This window comes from Pseudophryne corroboree, chromosome 11 (assembly GCF_028390025.1).
Source record: "Pseudophryne corroboree isolate aPseCor3 chromosome 11, aPseCor3.hap2, whole genome shotgun sequence".
NCBI classification, from domain to species: Eukaryota; Metazoa; Chordata; class Amphibia; order Anura; family Myobatrachidae; genus Pseudophryne; species Pseudophryne corroboree.
Window position 1 is genome coordinate 148,334,776 of NC_086454.1, and position 15,929 is coordinate 148,350,704.

At 48.4% G+C, this 15,929-nt stretch overlaps 1 protein-coding gene across 1 annotated transcript in view; it reads left to right on the forward strand.

The window, feature by feature from the left end:
* STIP1 (stress induced phosphoprotein 1) overlaps window positions 1-15,929 on the forward strand; it is a 189,031-nt gene that overhangs the window by 107,620 nt on the left and 65,482 nt on the right. Inside the window, exon 8 of the mRNA XM_063944941.1 lies at window positions 5,713-5,833. Within this exon, the coding sequence (XP_063801011.1) occupies window positions 5,713-5,833 (121 nt within the window). The remainder of the gene's footprint in view (window positions 1-5,712; window positions 5,834-15,929) is intronic.

The following is a 15,929-nucleotide window of genomic DNA, read 5'->3' on the forward strand; positions in this document are numbered from 1 at the left end:
CTGAAGCTTTGGGACAATCAGGGTCTCAACCCATGTCTAATCCTACAGCTCAGAGGCCGTCAGGGCCTCAAAAACGCCCACTATCCCAGATGGTTGACACAGATGTCGACACGGATTCTGACTCCAGTGTCGATGGCGATGAGGCTAAATTGCAGCCTAAAATGACTAAAGCCATACGCTACATGATTATAGCAATGAAGGATGTATTGCACATATCGGAGGAAACCCCTGTCCCTGACAAGAGGGTTTATATGTTTGGGGAGAAAAAGCAAGAAGTGACTTTTCCCCCTTCACATGAATTAAATGAATTATGTGAAAAAGCGTGGGATTTCCCTGATAGGAAAGTACTGATTTCCAAAAGATTACTTATGGCGTATCCTTTCCCGCTAACGGACAGGTTACGCTGGGAATCCTCCCCTAGGGTAGACAAAGCGTTGACACGCTTATCTAAGAGGGTGGCCCTGCCGTCACAGGATACGGCCGCACTAAAGGATCCTGCGGATAGGAAGCAGGAAGGTATCCTGAAGTTTGTTTATACACATTCTGGTACTATATTGAGGCCAGCAATTGCTTCGGCCTGGATGTGTAGTGCTGTAGCAGCATGGACAGTTACTCTGTCTGAGGAGATAGATACCCTGGACAGGGAGACTATTTTACTGACCCTGGGGCATATCAAAGACGCTGTCCTATATATGCGGGATGCCCAGAGGGACATTTGCCTGCTGGGCTCTAAAATAAACGCAATGTCGATTTCTGCCAGAAGGGTCCTATGGACTTGGCAATGGACAGGTGATGCCGACTTTAAAAAAACACATGGAGGTTTTGCCTTATAAGGGTGAGGAATTATTTGGGGACGGTCTCTCGGACCTAGTTTCCACAGCTACGGCTGGGAAGTCAAATTTCTTGCCATATATACCCTCACAGCCAAAGAAAGCACCGTATTACCAAATGCAGTCCTTTCGTTCACAAAAAAAAGCAAGAAAGTCAGAGGTGCATCCTTTCTTGCCAGAGGCAAGGGTAGAGGAAAAAAACTGCATCATGCAGCTAGTTCCCAGGAACAGAAGTCCTCCCCGGCTTCCACTAAATCCACCGCATGACACTGGGGCTCCACAGGGGGAGCCAGGAGCGGTGGGGGCGCGTCTCCGAAATTTCAGCCACCAGTGGGTTCGCTCACAGGTGGATCCTTGGGCTATACAAATTGTGTCTCAGGGATACAAGCTGGAGTTCGAAGTAACGCCCCCTCACCGTTACCTCAAATCGGCCTTGCTATCTTCCCCCATGGAAAGGGAGGTAGTGCTGGCGGCAATTCACAAGCTATACCTCCAGCAGGTGGTAGTAATAGTTCCCCTCCTTCAACAGGGAAGGGGTGGTTATTCCACTATGTTTGTGGTACCGAAACCGGACGGTTCGGTAAGACCCATTTTGAATTTAAAATCCCTGAACATTTATCTGAAGAAATTTAAGTTCAAAATGGAATCGCTCAGAGCGGTCATTGCAAGCCTGGAAGAGGGGGATTTTATGGTGTCTCTGGACATCAAGGACGCTTACTTGCATGTCCCCATTTATCCACCTCATCAGGAGTACCTCAGGTTTGTGGTACAGGACTGTCATTACCAATTCCAGACGTTGCCGTTTGGCCTGTCCACGGCACCGAGAATATTTACCAAGGTGATGGCGGAAATGATGGTGCTCCTTCAGAAGCAAGGAGTAACAATTATCCCATACTTGGACGATCTCCTCATAAAGGCGAGGTCCAGGGAGCAGTTGCTGATCAGCGTAGCACACTCTCAGGAAGTGTTGCAACAGCACGGCTGGATTCTGAATATTCCAAAGTCGCAGCTGATTCCTACGACGCGTCTGCCCTTCCTGGGCATGATTCTGGACACAGACCAGAAGAAGGTGTTTCTCCCGAAGGAGAAGGCTCAGGAGCTCGTGACTCTGGTCAGAGACCTCCTAAAACTAAAACGGGTATCGGTGCATCACTGCACGCGAGTCCTGGGAAAGATGGTGTCGTCATACGAAGCCATTCCCTTCGGCAGGTTCCATGCGAGGATCTTTCAGTGGGATCTGTTGGACAAGTGGTCCGGATCGCATCTTCAGATGCATTGGCTGATCACCCTGTCCCCCAGGGCCAGGGTGTCTCTTCTGTGGTGGCTGCAAAGTGCTCACCTCCTCGAGGGCCGCAGGTTCGGCATACAGGACTGGGTCCTGGTGACCACGGATGCAAGCCTCCGAGGATGGGGGGCAGTCACTCAAGGAAGAAACTTCCAAGGGCTGTGGTCAAGTCAGGAGACTTGTCTGCACATCAATATCCTGGAACTAAGGGCCATATACAACGCCCTGAGTCAGGCGGAGCCTCTGCTTCGAAACCAACCAGTGCTGATTCAGTCAGACAACATCACTGCAGTGGCCCATGTAAACCGCCAGGGCGGCACAAGAAGCAGGGTGGCAATGGCAGAAGCCACCAGGATTCTTCGTTGGGCGGAGAATCACGTGCAAGCACTGTCAGCAGTGTTCATTCCGGGAGTGGACAACTGGGAAGCAGACTTCCTCAGCAGGCACGACCTCCACCCGGGAGAGTGGGGACTTCATCAAGAAGTCTTCATGCTGATTGCAAATCGATGGGAACTGCCACAGGTGGACATGATGGCGTCCCGCCTCAACAAAAAGCTAAAAAGGTATTGCGCCAGGTCAAGGGACCCTCAGGCGATTGCTGTGGACGCACTAGTAACACCGTGGGTGTTCCAGTCGGTCTATGTGTTTCCTTCTCTTCCTCTCATACCAAAGGTGCTGAGAATCGTAAGAAAAAGAGGAGTGAGAACAATACTCATTGTTCCGGATTGGCCAAGAAGGACTTGGTACCCGGAACTGCAAGAAATGCTCACAGAGGACCCATGGCCTCTGCCTCTCAGACAGGACCTGTTGCAACAGGGGCCCTGTCTGTTCCAAGACTTACCGCGGCTGCGTTTGACGGCATGGCGGTTGAACGCCGGATCCTAGCAGAAAAGGGCATTCTGGATGAAGTTATTCCTACGCTGATAAAGGCTAGGAAGGATGTGACCGCAAAGCATTATCACCGTATATGGCGAAAATATGTTGCTTGGTGTGAGGCCAGGAAGGCCCCTACAGAGGAATTCCAGCTGGGTCGATTCCTGCACTTCCTACAGTCAGGAGTGACTATGGGCCTAAAATTAGGGTCCATAAAGGTCCAGATTTCGGCCCTATCCATTTTCTTTCAAAAAGAACTGGCTTCACTGTCTGAGGTTCAGATGTTTGTTAAGGGAGTGCTGCATATTCAGCCCCCTTTTGTGCCGCCAGTGGCTCCTTGGGATCTTAACGTGGTGTTGGATTTCCTGAAATCCCACTGGTTTGAGCCACTTAGGACCGTGGAGCTAAAGTATCTCACGTGGAAAGTGGTCATGCTGTTGGCCTTAGCTTCGGCTAGGCGTGTGTCAGAATTGGCGGCCTTGTCATGTAAAAGCCCCTATCTGGTTTTCCATATGGACAGGGCAGAATTGCGGACTCGTCCGCAATTTCTGCCAAAGGTGGTGTCATCTTTTCTATTGTGGTGCCTGCTGCTACCCGTGACTTGGAGGATTCCAAGTTGCTTGACGTAGTCCGGGCTTTGAAGATTTATGTAACCAGAACGGCTGGAGTCAGGAAGACTGACTCACTGTTTATCCTGTATGCATCCAACAAGCTGGGTGCTCCTGCTTCAAAGCAAACTATTGCTCGCTGGATCTGTAACACGATTCAGCAGGCTCATTCTGCGGCTGGATTGCCGCATCCAAAATCAGTGAAAGCCCATTCCACAAGGAAGGTGGGCTCTTCTTGTGCGGCTGCCCTAGGGGTCTCGGCATTACAGCTTTTGCCGAGCAGCTACTTGGTCGGGTTCAAACACTTTTGCAAGATTCTACAAGTTTGATACCCTGGCTGTGGAGGACCTTGTGTTTGGCCATTCGGTGCTGCAGAGTCATCCGCACTCCATTCCACAAGGAAGGTGGGCTCATCTTGGGCGGCTACCCGAGGGGTCTCGGCTTTACAACTTTGCCGAGCAGCTACTTGGTCAGGGGCAAACACGTTTGCTAAATTCTACAAATTTGATACCCTGGCTGAGGAGGACCTGGAGTTCTCTCATTCGGTGCTGCAGAGTCATCCGCACTCTCCCGCCCGTTTGGGAGCTTTGGTATAATCCCCATGGTCCTTACGGAGTCCCCAGCATCCACTAGGACGTTAGAGAAAATAAGATTTTACTCACCGGTAAATCTATTTCTCGTAGTCCGTAGTGGATGCTGGGCGCCCGTCCCAAGTGCGGACTTTCTGCAATACGTGTATATAGTTATTGCTTAATAAAGGGTTATGTTATGTGGCATCCGTTGAGTGATGCTTGGTGGTTGTTCATACTGTTAACTGGGTAAGGTTATCACAAGTTATACGGTGTGATTGGTGTGGCTGGTATGAGTCTTGACCCTGGATTCCAAAATCCTTTCCTTGTAATGTCAGCTCTTCTGGGCACAGTTTCCTTAACTGAGGTCTGGAGGAGGGGCATCGAGGGAGGAGCCAGTGCACACCAGTAGTACTAAATCTTTCTTAGAGTGCCCAGTCTCCTGCGGAGCCCGTCTATTCCCCATGGTCCTTACGCAGTCCCCAGCATCCACTACGGACTACGAGAAATAGATTTACCGGTGAGTAAAATCTTATTTTTTTCTCCTAGTCCGTAGGGGATACTGAGCGCCTGCCTATGTGCTTCGAATTTTTTTGCAAGAGTTCTTATGCGTTTGATTTTTGTGTCTGCGGTTGCTGTCCCTAGTTTCAAGTTGTGGTTAGCGCTGCTATCCTCTTGTTGCGTTGTGTGCTGGTTTATATATCACCATTTTTATTTATTTTTTTCTTAAGTTTTACTACTCTCAAAGTATGTCCGTCTCATCGGGCACAGTTTTCCTAGACCGAGTCTGAAGGAGGGGCATAGAGGGGAGGAGCCAGCACACTGAATTTAAAGTACCATGGCTCCACTGGACCCCATCTATACCCCATGGTAACTCTTACCATCCCAGTATCCCCTACAGGCTAGTAGAAAATGATTTACCGGTAGGTATTAAATTCCTGTTTTCTGTAAGCTTAACCTTTTATTGGGTGGAATTCAATTGTTTTGCATGGCAACTGTCACTCCCGGGCACCCAATGGAGCAATATAATTGTTGCACCTTTCGGGTGCTCGCAGCTGCTGGCATTGCAGCTCACAGCTTCCTGAGGTGGTGAGCTGAAATGAGCAAAGGGTCACTTTTTGGCACACAAATAGCAATTTTCACATTGCACCCATTTTTTAGTCTGGTTTAACAGCTTTATGCGACTATATCTGGTTAATATGGTGCGATGCCCAAAATATGTAAAACCATTTAATTGCAACATTGGCTGCCCATTAATTATCGCGGCTAAAGAAACTATTGAAATCCACTCATTGAACAAGCAATCTGGTGATTTTTGCCTTCAGTGGGGATTGAGGTGCACTGCAACACTTGTAAGTTCCAGTTTAAAGCCACTTGTCCGAGCGTTAGCCTGCATTATCCAGGGCTACAGCAAGACGGCTGACAGTTGGTGAGGCTTTACTTTGTTCTTTATCAGTGCTACCTGTTGTAGTCAAGTGTGACATTCTGCCAAGCAGGCATGGAAGCTTTCTTATGTATCCCTAACGTCACTTTTGTTCTCTGTACAGAGCGTATGCCCGCATTGGAAACTCATATTACAAAGAAGAGCAATACAAAGAGGCAGTTCACTTCTATAACAAATGTCTAGCAGAGCACAGAACGCCAGAAGTAATCAAGAAATGTCAGCAGGTCAGCATGGGTGTAGTAATCTTTAATATAACCAATTTTGCATTGTATCCATATCATCCCAAATGTACTGCATCAATATTCTAGAAAAACGAAGCATGGGAGTGAGTTATTAGCTTGTCCATCACTATGCTTTCACATAAGTAAAAGGCACTACACTGTAGACACTTACTATACAGAATACTTTACTATATATCTCTATCTATCTATCTCCTCATTTAGTCCTCACAACATGGACGGGAAGCTACGGCTACAGAATCATGCTTTTGATTACGTATATTGAGTAGCACATGTATCTGCTGGTCACCATTAAGAGCATAAATTACTAAAACAAATAACTTATACAGTATGTTATATAAATTGTTTACTTGGCTTCTGTAATATTGGCATACAAACCGCCTTGTATCAGTGTGGAGACACTGATTCATCATAAGTTACTTTTAAAACTAATATTAACGTTGAGGAGAGGGGAGCAGTGTTTCTTTTGTCCACCAGGGCAATTGTAATGACCACCCACACCCGGCACTTTTTTTGTTATTGGTTTCTAAAGTCAAAAAATTTAGTTAACGTGCTAACTGCATCTGTAATATACAGTACAGTTCATATTTTAGTTACTAACATATTGGTTATACAGTCTTGAACGGGGGTCGTAAGGTCTGGCACGCCCAATTGCTGTAGAACTACACACCCCAGCATGCCCTAACAGTAAAACTGAACTGGTAGGGAATACTGGGATGTGTAGTTTCACCTCCAATGTTTTACACCAGTCATTTGGTATAATGCAAGCTACCCTTATGTAGCTGTAAATGATTTTATTAACCCGTGAGTGGGCATTCTTTATATAGTGAACTAACAGTGCAGTAAGAGGGCAATGCTTGCAATCTATGACAATAGGCGTTTGATATGTGGTCAAGTGCCACATTTTGCTAATTGGGACTGTCTGTAGTGTAAAGTGTTGTTGTTCTGGGATTTAGAGGGTTATTAGCTTGTAGATAGAGAACACATGCAAGTTTTGTGTGAGCGGTGTAGAGGTGGTGGTAATCTGGTAGAACAGTGCAGGAGTGTTAAGAGGGTAGCATTCATTTCCCTCTTGTCCTCCACAAGGAGTGAAAGACTGTCCACTAGATATTGAAATTGGGGCTCCTTAATTCATCGTACAATTCACAGGCAGTTAGGCCACAGTATTTGGTGCACAGGAACCACCAAGGTTGAAATCCTAGCTTCAATAAGCCCTGTATCTAAAGTTGCTTCCACCAGATAATCGGCTGCCAATGGAGACATGGGTTTTCCGGACTGCAGTCTCTCTAACACTTGCTCAGATAATTTATCCACCTACCATGTTAGGTACTGCAGATATAAAATGGGTCTAAAATGGACACCAAATGTGTAGACTTAATGGCTAGGCATTGCCTATCAATGTAGTCTACCTACAGTTTTCCTTACTGAGCATTCTGACAGTAGTGATAAAAAAAGAAAAAAAGGTGGACACTGCAGTATGGTGATCAGGAGCCCTGCAGGCACCAAGGAGTTAACTTCTTGCAGAGTCTCCTCCCTGATACCCCGCTTGCTCATGGGAAGTCAGTTTTTGTTTTTTCTTGTGCCTGAACAGCACAGGCATGTTTTGGAGAGGGCGACTGACAGCCCAGTTTTTAGATTTCTATAGAGCCTGCCTCTTTGTCTGACCTTCTATCCCTGGGGCTATGTCTTCACTCTGACCTTCCCTTTTTGGCTTTGACTGGGTGGTTGTTGAGTAGTCTGGTCTTAAGCACCCGGGGGCTTTTCTGACTCCTCCATCAACCATGCAATGCTGTCAGCCAGGGACGCTTCCTATTCTGCTTGGGCTGCCGCCCGTTGTTTCCATCCATTGATATATCTGGTAGCTAGGCTTTTGCCCTTCCTTCATTCGGGTTTGGATTTGGTTCTTTGCCTGGCTTCCTTCAAGGTGCGGGTGTCTGCCCTTTTACATACTTTTCTAGAGTAATGTGTCTAATTCCTCAGCAGTTCCTGCATGGGGTGCTGCCTTTGCAGTTTACGTGCGTCCCTCCTGTACATCCTCCAGATGTTTTCAGCGGGCTCCATTGAGCCCCTAGATTCTGTACTGCATTGTCTCACTTGGAAGACTGTTCTTGTTGGCTGTTACCTCAGCGCGTCGAGTCCGACCTGGGCACCTTATCTCACTGGTCTCGTTCTTGGTTTTCCACTCAGACTGAGCAGTTCTGTGCACTAGACCCGGTTACCTTCCCACAATAGTTTCCCGGTTTCACATTAATCAGGAGATTGTGGTTCTGTCTTTGTCTCCTACTGCGTTGGACAACCTGTTTGAGTACTAGGCCACCTGGGTGTTATACGTGCCCTCTGGGTTTCTGTACGCAGCACAGTCCTTCTGCACATCTGACTCTTGACGTTCTTATGATCTCCATAAGAGGCTGGCCTGCCGCTAAACAAACTGCGCATTGGCTACGCATTGCCCTTCACCAGGCATATCTACTACCTGGTAGGTCTGGTCCGGTGTCATTTCACACGGTCGGTTGGCCCTTTTTTGGTGGTCCACCTTGTGGCTTCAGCTGAGCAGCTTTTCAGGGCAGCTACGTGTTCTTCTGCCCACTCTCTTTCCTCAAATTGTTTCAATTGACACCTTCGCCTCGACCAATACGGCTTTTGGGCGTTGTGTCCTCAGTGCAGCTCAGTAGCGCTCCCGCCCATAAGGGAACAGCTTTGGGATGTCCCAGTGTCCACGTAGGCTGATAGGACAAAAAGGGGATTTTTGTCTTGCCTGTAAAATCCTTCTTTCTGAAGCCATGGTGGATACTGGGCGCTCATGCTCACTTTTGTGAGGGGCCCTTTCTTATGGCACTCCGTGCTGCAGTTCTCTTGACCGGGGCAGTTTTTGTGTGTGCCTGTTTTCTCTGACGTCCTAGTGGATGCTGGGACTTTCGTAAGGACCATGGGGAATAGCGGCTCCGCAGGAGACTGGGCACAAAAGTAAAAGCTTTAGACTAGCTGGTGTGCACTGGCTCCTCCCCCTATGACCCTCCTCCAAGCCTCAGTTAGATTTTTGTGCCCGGCCGAGAAGGGTGCAATCTAGGTAGCTCTCCTGAGCTGCTTAGAGTAAAAGTTTAAATAGGTTTTTTATTTTCAGTGAGACCTGCTGGCAACAGGCTCACTGCATCGTGGGACTAAGGGGAGAAGAAGCGAACTCACCTGCATGCAGAGTGGATTGGGCTTCTTGGCTACTGGACATTAGCTCCAGAGGGACGATCACAGGTTCAGCCTGGATGGGTCCCGGAGCCGCGCCGCCGGCCCCCTTACAGAGCCAGAAGAGCGAAGAGGTCCGGAGAAATCGGCGGCAGAAGACGTTCCTGTCTTCAGATAAGGTAGCGCACAGCACTGCAGCTGTGCGCCATTGCTCTCAGCACACTTCACACTCCGGTCACTGAGGGTGCAGGGCGCTGGGGGGGAGCGCCCTGAGACGCAATAAAACACTATAAAAACCTTATATGGCTAAAGAAATGCATCACATATAGCTCCTGGGCTATATGGATGCATTTAACCCCTGCCAGTTTTCCTAAAAAAAGCGGGAGAAAAGGCCGCCGTGAAGGGGGCGGAGCCTTTCTCCTCAGCACACAAGCGCCATTTTCTTTCACAGCTCTGCTGGAAGGACGGCTCCCTGACTCTCCCCTGCAGTCCTGCTACAAGAATCAGGGTAAAACAAGAGAGGGGGGGCACTATTGGCAGCTAATGTAAAACAGCAGCTATAAAGGGAGAAACACCTTACATAAGGTTATCCCTGTATATATATATATAGCGCTCTGGTGTGTGCTGGCAAACTCTCCCTCTGTCTCCCCAAAGGGCTCGTGGGGTCCTGTCCTCTTTCAGAGCATTCCCTGTGTGTGTGCTGGGTGTCGGTACGATTGTGTCGACATGTATGAGGAGGAAAATGATGTGGAAGCACAATTGCCTGTGTTAGTGATGTCACCCCCTAGGGAGTCGACACCTGACTGGATGGTCGTATTTAAAGAATTACGTGACAATGTCAGCACTTTGCAAAAAACTGTTGACGACATGAGACAGCCGGCAAATCAATTAGTGCTTGTTCAGGCGTCTCAGACACCGTCAGGGGCGCTAAAACGCCCGTTACCTCAGATGGTCGACACAGACCCAGACACGGATACTGAATCCAGTGTCGACGGTGAGGAGACAAACGTAATGTCCAGTAGGGCCACACGTTACATGATCACGGCAATGAAGGAGGCATTGAATATTTCTGACACTACAAGTACCACAAAAAAGGGTATTATGTGGGGTGTGAAAAAACTACCAGTAGTTTCTCTATCGTCCTAAGTGGATGCTGGGGTTCCTGAAAGGACCATGGGGAATAGCGGCTCCGCAGGAGACAGGGCACAAAAAAGTAAAGCTTTACTAGGTCAGGTGGTGTGCACTGGCTCCTCCCCCTATGACCCTCCTCCAGACTCCAGTTAGATTTTGTGCCCGAACGAGAAGGGTGCAATCTAGGTGGCTCTCCTAAAGAGCTGCTTAGAGAAAGTTTAGTTTAGGTTTTTTTCTTTACAGTGAGTCCTGCTGGCAACAGGATCACTGCAACGTGGGACTTAGGGGGAAAGTAGTAAACTCACCTGCATGCAGAGTGGATTTGCTGCTTGGCTACTGGACACCATTAGCTCCAGAGGGATCGAACACAGGCCCAGCCGTGGAGTCCGGTCCCGGAGCCGCGCCGCCGACCCCCTTGCAGATGCTGAAGCGTGAAGAGGTCCGGAAACCGGCGGCTGAAGACTCCTCAGTCTTCATAAGGTAGCGCACAGCACTGCAGCTGTGCGCCATTTTCCTCTCAGCACACTTCACTGGGCAGTCACTGAGGGTGCAGAGCGCTGGGGGGGGGCGCTCTGAGAGGCAAATATAAACCTTATACAAGGCTAAAAATACCTCACATATAGCCCATAGGGGCTATATGGAGATATTTAACCCCTGCCTGACTGGAAAAATAGCGGGAGAAGAACCCGCCGAAAAAGGGGCGGGGCCTATCTCCTCAGCACACGGCGCCATTTTCTGTCACAGCTCCGCTGGTCAGAACGGCTCCCAGGTCTCTCCCCTGCACTGCACTACAGAAACAGGGTAAAACAGAGAGGGGGGGCACATTAATGGCTATATATATATATATATATATATATATATATATATATTAAAGCAGCTATAAGGGAGCACTTAATATAAGGATATCCCTTGTATATATAGCGCTTTGTGGTGTGTGCTGGCAGACTCTCCCTCTGTCTCCCCAAAAGGGCTAGTGGGTCCTGTCTTCATTAGAGCATTCCCTGTGAGTTTGCGGTGTGTGTCGGTACGTGGTGTCGACATGTATGAGGACGATATTGGTGTGGAGGCGGAGCAATTGCCAAATATGCAGATGTCACCCCCCAGGGGGTCGACACCAGAATGGATGCCTTTATTTGTGGAATTACGTGATGGTTTATCTTCCCTTAAACAGTCAGTTGAGGACATGAGGCGGCCGGACAATCAATTAATGCCTGTCCAGGCGCCTCAAACACCGTCAGGGGCTGTAAAACGCCCTTTGCCTCAGTCGGTCGACACAGACCCAGACACGGGCACTGATTCCAGTGACGACGGTAGAAATTCAAACGTATTTTCCAGTAGGGCCACACGTTATATGATTTTGGCAATGAAGGAGACGTTACATTTAGCTGATACTACAGATACCGTAAAACAGGGTATTATGTATGGTGTGAAAAAACTACAAACAGTTTTTCCTGAATCAGAAGAATTAAATGACGTGTGTGATGAAGCGTGGGTTGCTCCTGATAAAAAGTTGATAATTTCAAAAAAGTTATTGGCATTATACCCTTTCCCGCCAGAGGTTAGGGCGCGCTGGGAAACACCCCCTAAGGTGGACAAGGCGCTCACACGCTTATCCAAACAAGTGGCGTTACCCTCTCCTGAGACGGCCGCACTTAAGGATCCATCAGATAGAAAGATGGAAGTTATTCAAAAGAATATATACACACATGCAGGTGTTATACTACGACCAGCTATAGCAACTGCCTGGATGTGCAGTGCTGGAGTAGTTTGGTCAGAATCCCTGATTGAAAATATTGATACCCTAGATAGGGACAATGTTTTACTGTCGTTAGAACAAATAAAGGATGCATTTATCTATATGCGTGATGCACAGAGGGATATTTGCACACTGGCATCTCGGGTGAGTGCTATGTCCATTTCAGCCAGAAGAGCCTTATGGACACGACAGTGGACAGGCGATGCGGATTCAAAACGTCACATGGAGGTTTTGCCGTATAAAGGGGAGGAGTTATTTGGAGTTGGTCTATCAGACTTGGTGGCCACGGCTACTGCCGGGAAATCCACTTTTTTACCTCAAGTCACTCCCCAACAGAGAAAGGCACCGACCTTTCAACCGCAGCCTTTTCGCTCCTACAAAAATAAGAGAGCAAAGGGCTTGTCGTACCTGCCACGAGGCAGAGGAAGAGGGAAGAGACACCAACAGGCAGCTCCTTCCCAGGAACAGAAGCCCTCCCCGGCTCCTGCAAAAACCTCAGCATGACGCTGGGGCCTCTCAAGCGGACTCGGGGACAGTGGGGGGCCGTCTCAAAAATTACAGCGCGCAGTGGGCTCACTCGCAGGTAGACCCCTGGATCCTGCAGATAATATCTCAGGGGTACAGGTTGGAATTAGAGACGGATCCTCCTCATCGTTTCCTGAAGTCTGCCTTACCAACCGTCTCTTCCGAAAGGGAGAGGGTGTTGGAAGCCATTCACAAGCTGTACGCTCAGCAGGTGATAGTCAAAGTACCCCTATTACAACAAGGAAAGGGGTATTATTCCACTCTATTTGTGGTACCGAAGCCGGATGGCTCGGTAAGGCTTATTCTAAATCTGAAGTCCTTGAACCTCTACATAAAAAAGTTCAAGTTCAAGATGGAGTCACTCAGAGCAGTGATAGCGAACCTGGAAGAAGGGGACTTTATGGTATCCTTGGACATCAAGGATGCGTATCTACACGTTCCGATTTACCCCGCACACCAGGGGTACCTCAGGTTCATTGTTCAAAACTGTCACTATCAGTTTCAGACGCTGCCGTTCGGATTGTCCACGGCGCCTCGGGTCTTTACCAAGGTAATGGCCGAGATGATGATTCTTCTTCGAAGAAAAGGCGTATTAGTTATCCCATACTTGGACGATCTCCTAATAAGGGCAAGGTCCAGAGAACAGCTGGAGACAGCTTTAGCACTATCTCAAGAGGTGCTAAGACAACACGGGTGGATTCTGAATATTCCAAAATCCCATTTAATCCCGACAACTCGTCTGCTGTTCCTAGGAATGATTCTGGACACGGTTCAGAAAAAGGTTTTCCTTCCAGAGGAAAAAGCCAAGGAGTTATCCGATCTGGTCAGGAACCTCCTAAAACCAGGAAAAGTGTCAGTACATCAATGCACAAGAGTCCTGGGAAAAATGGTGGCTTCTTACGAAGCAATTCCATTCGGCAGATTCCATGCAAGAATATTCCAAAGGGATCTGTTGGACAAATGGTCAGGGTCGCATCTGCAGATGCACCTGCGAATAACCCTGTCACCAAAGACAAGGGTGTCACTTCTGTGGTGGTTGCAGAAGGCTCACCTATTAGAAGGCCGCAGATTCGGCATTCAGGATTGGATCCTGGTGACCACGGACGCCAGCCTGAGAGGCTGGGGAGCAGTCACACAAGGAAGAAACTTCCAGGGAGTATGGACGAGTCTGGAAAAGTCTCTTCACATAAACATTCTGGAACTAAGAGCAATCTACAATGCTCTAAGCCAGGCGGAACTTCTCCTGCAAGGAAAGCCGGTGTTGATTCAGTCGGACAACATCACGGCGGTCGCCCATGTAAACAGGCAGGGCGGCACAAGAAGCAGGAGTGCAATGGCAGAAGCTGCCAAGATTCTTCGCTGGGCGGAGAATCACGTGATAGCACTGTCAGCAGTGTTCATCCCGGGCGTGGACAACTGGGAAGCAGACTTCCTCAGCAGACACGATCTTCATCCGGGAGAGTGGGGTCTACATCCAGAAGTCTTCAACATGTTAATAGACCGTTGGGAAAGACCAATTGTAGACATGATGGCGTCTCGCCTCAACAAGAAACTGGACAAATATTGCGCCAGGTCAAGAGATCCACAGGCAATAGCTGTGGACGCACTGGTAACTTCTTGGGTGTACCAGTCAGTGTATGTGTTTCCTCCTCTGCCGCTCATACCAAAGGTATTGAAGATCATACGGCAAAGAAGAGTAAGAACAATACTAGTGGTTCCGGATTGGCCGAGAAGGACTTGGTATCCGGAACTTCAAGAGATGCTCACGGACGAACCGTGGCCTCTACCTCTGAGAAGGGACCTGCTACAGCAGGGTCCCTGTCTTTTTCAAGACTTACCGCGGCTGCGTTTGACGGCATGGCGGTTGAACGCCAGATCCTAAAAGGGAAAGGCATTCCAGAAGAAGTCATTCCTACCTTGATTAAGGCACGGAAGGAAGTCACCGTGAAACATTATCACCGCATTTGGCGAAAATATGTAGCGTGGTGCGAGGATCGGAAGGTTCCGACGGAGGAATTCCAACTGGGTCGTTTCCTACATTTCCTGCAATCAGGATTATCTATGGGTCTCAAATTGGGATCCATTAAGGTTCAAATTTCGGCCCTGTCAATATTCTTCCAAAAAGAATTGGCCTCTGTCCCTGAGGTCCAGACTTTTGTCAAGGGAGTACTGCATATACAGCCTCCTGTGGTGCCTCCGGTGGCACCGTGGGATCTAAATGTAGTTTTAGATTTCCTCAAATCCCATTGGTTTGAACCATTGAAAAAGGTGGATTTGAAATATCTCACATTGAAAGTGACTATGTTACTAGCCCTGGCCTCTGCCAGGAGAGTATCTGAATTGGCGGCTTTATCTTATAAAAGTCCTTATCTAATCTTCCATTCGGATAGGGCAGAACTGCGGACTCGTCCGCATTTTCTCCCTAAAGTGGTATCAGCATTTCATCTGAACCAACCTATTGTGGTGCCTGCGGCCACTAGCGACTTGGAGGACTCCAAGTTGTTGGACGTTGTCAGAGCCTTAAAAATATACATTGCAAGGACGGCTGGAGTCAGAAAATCTGACTCGCTGTTTATATTGTATGCACCCAACAAGTTGGGCGCACCTGCTTCTAAGCAGTCGATTGCTCGTTGGATTTGTAACACAATTCAACTTGCACATTCTGTGGCAGGCCTGCCACAGCCTAAAACTGTAAAAGCCCACTCCACAAGGAAGGTGGGCTCATCTTGGGCGGCTGCCCGAGGGGTCTCGGCATTACAACTCTGCCGAGCAGCTACGTGGTCGGGGGAGAACACGTTTGTAAAATTTTACAAATTTGATACCCTGGCAAAGGAGGACCTGGAGTTCTCTCATTCGGTGCTGCAGAGTCATCCGCACTCTCCCGCCCGTTTGGGAGCTTTGGTATAATCCCCATGGTCCTTTCAGGAACCCCAGCATCCACTTAGGACGATAGAGAAAATAAGAATTTACTTACCGATAATTCTATTTCTCGGAGTCCGTAGTGGATGCTGGGCGCCCATCCCAAGTGCGGATTATCTGCAATACTTGTACATAGTTATTGTTAACTAATTCGGGTTATTGTTAAGGAGCCATCTTTAAGAGGCCCTTTCTGTTGTCATACTGTTAACTGGGTTTAGATCACAAGTTGTACGGTGTGATTGGTGTGGCTGGTATGAGTCTTACCCGGGATTCAAAATGCCTCCCTTATTGTGTATGCTCGTCCGGGCACAGTACCTAACTGGAGTCTGGAGGAGGGTCATAGGGGGAGGAGCCAGTGCACACCACCTGACCTAGTAAAGCTTTACTTTTTTGTGCCCTGTCTCCTGCGGAGCCGCTATTCCCCATGGTCCTTTCAGGAACCCCAGCATCCACTACGGACTCCGAGAAATAGAATTATCGGTAAGTAAATTCTTATTTTTTCCTGAATCAGATGAATTAAATGAGGTGTGTGATAAAGCGTGGCTTTCCCCCGATAAAAAACTGCTGATTTCT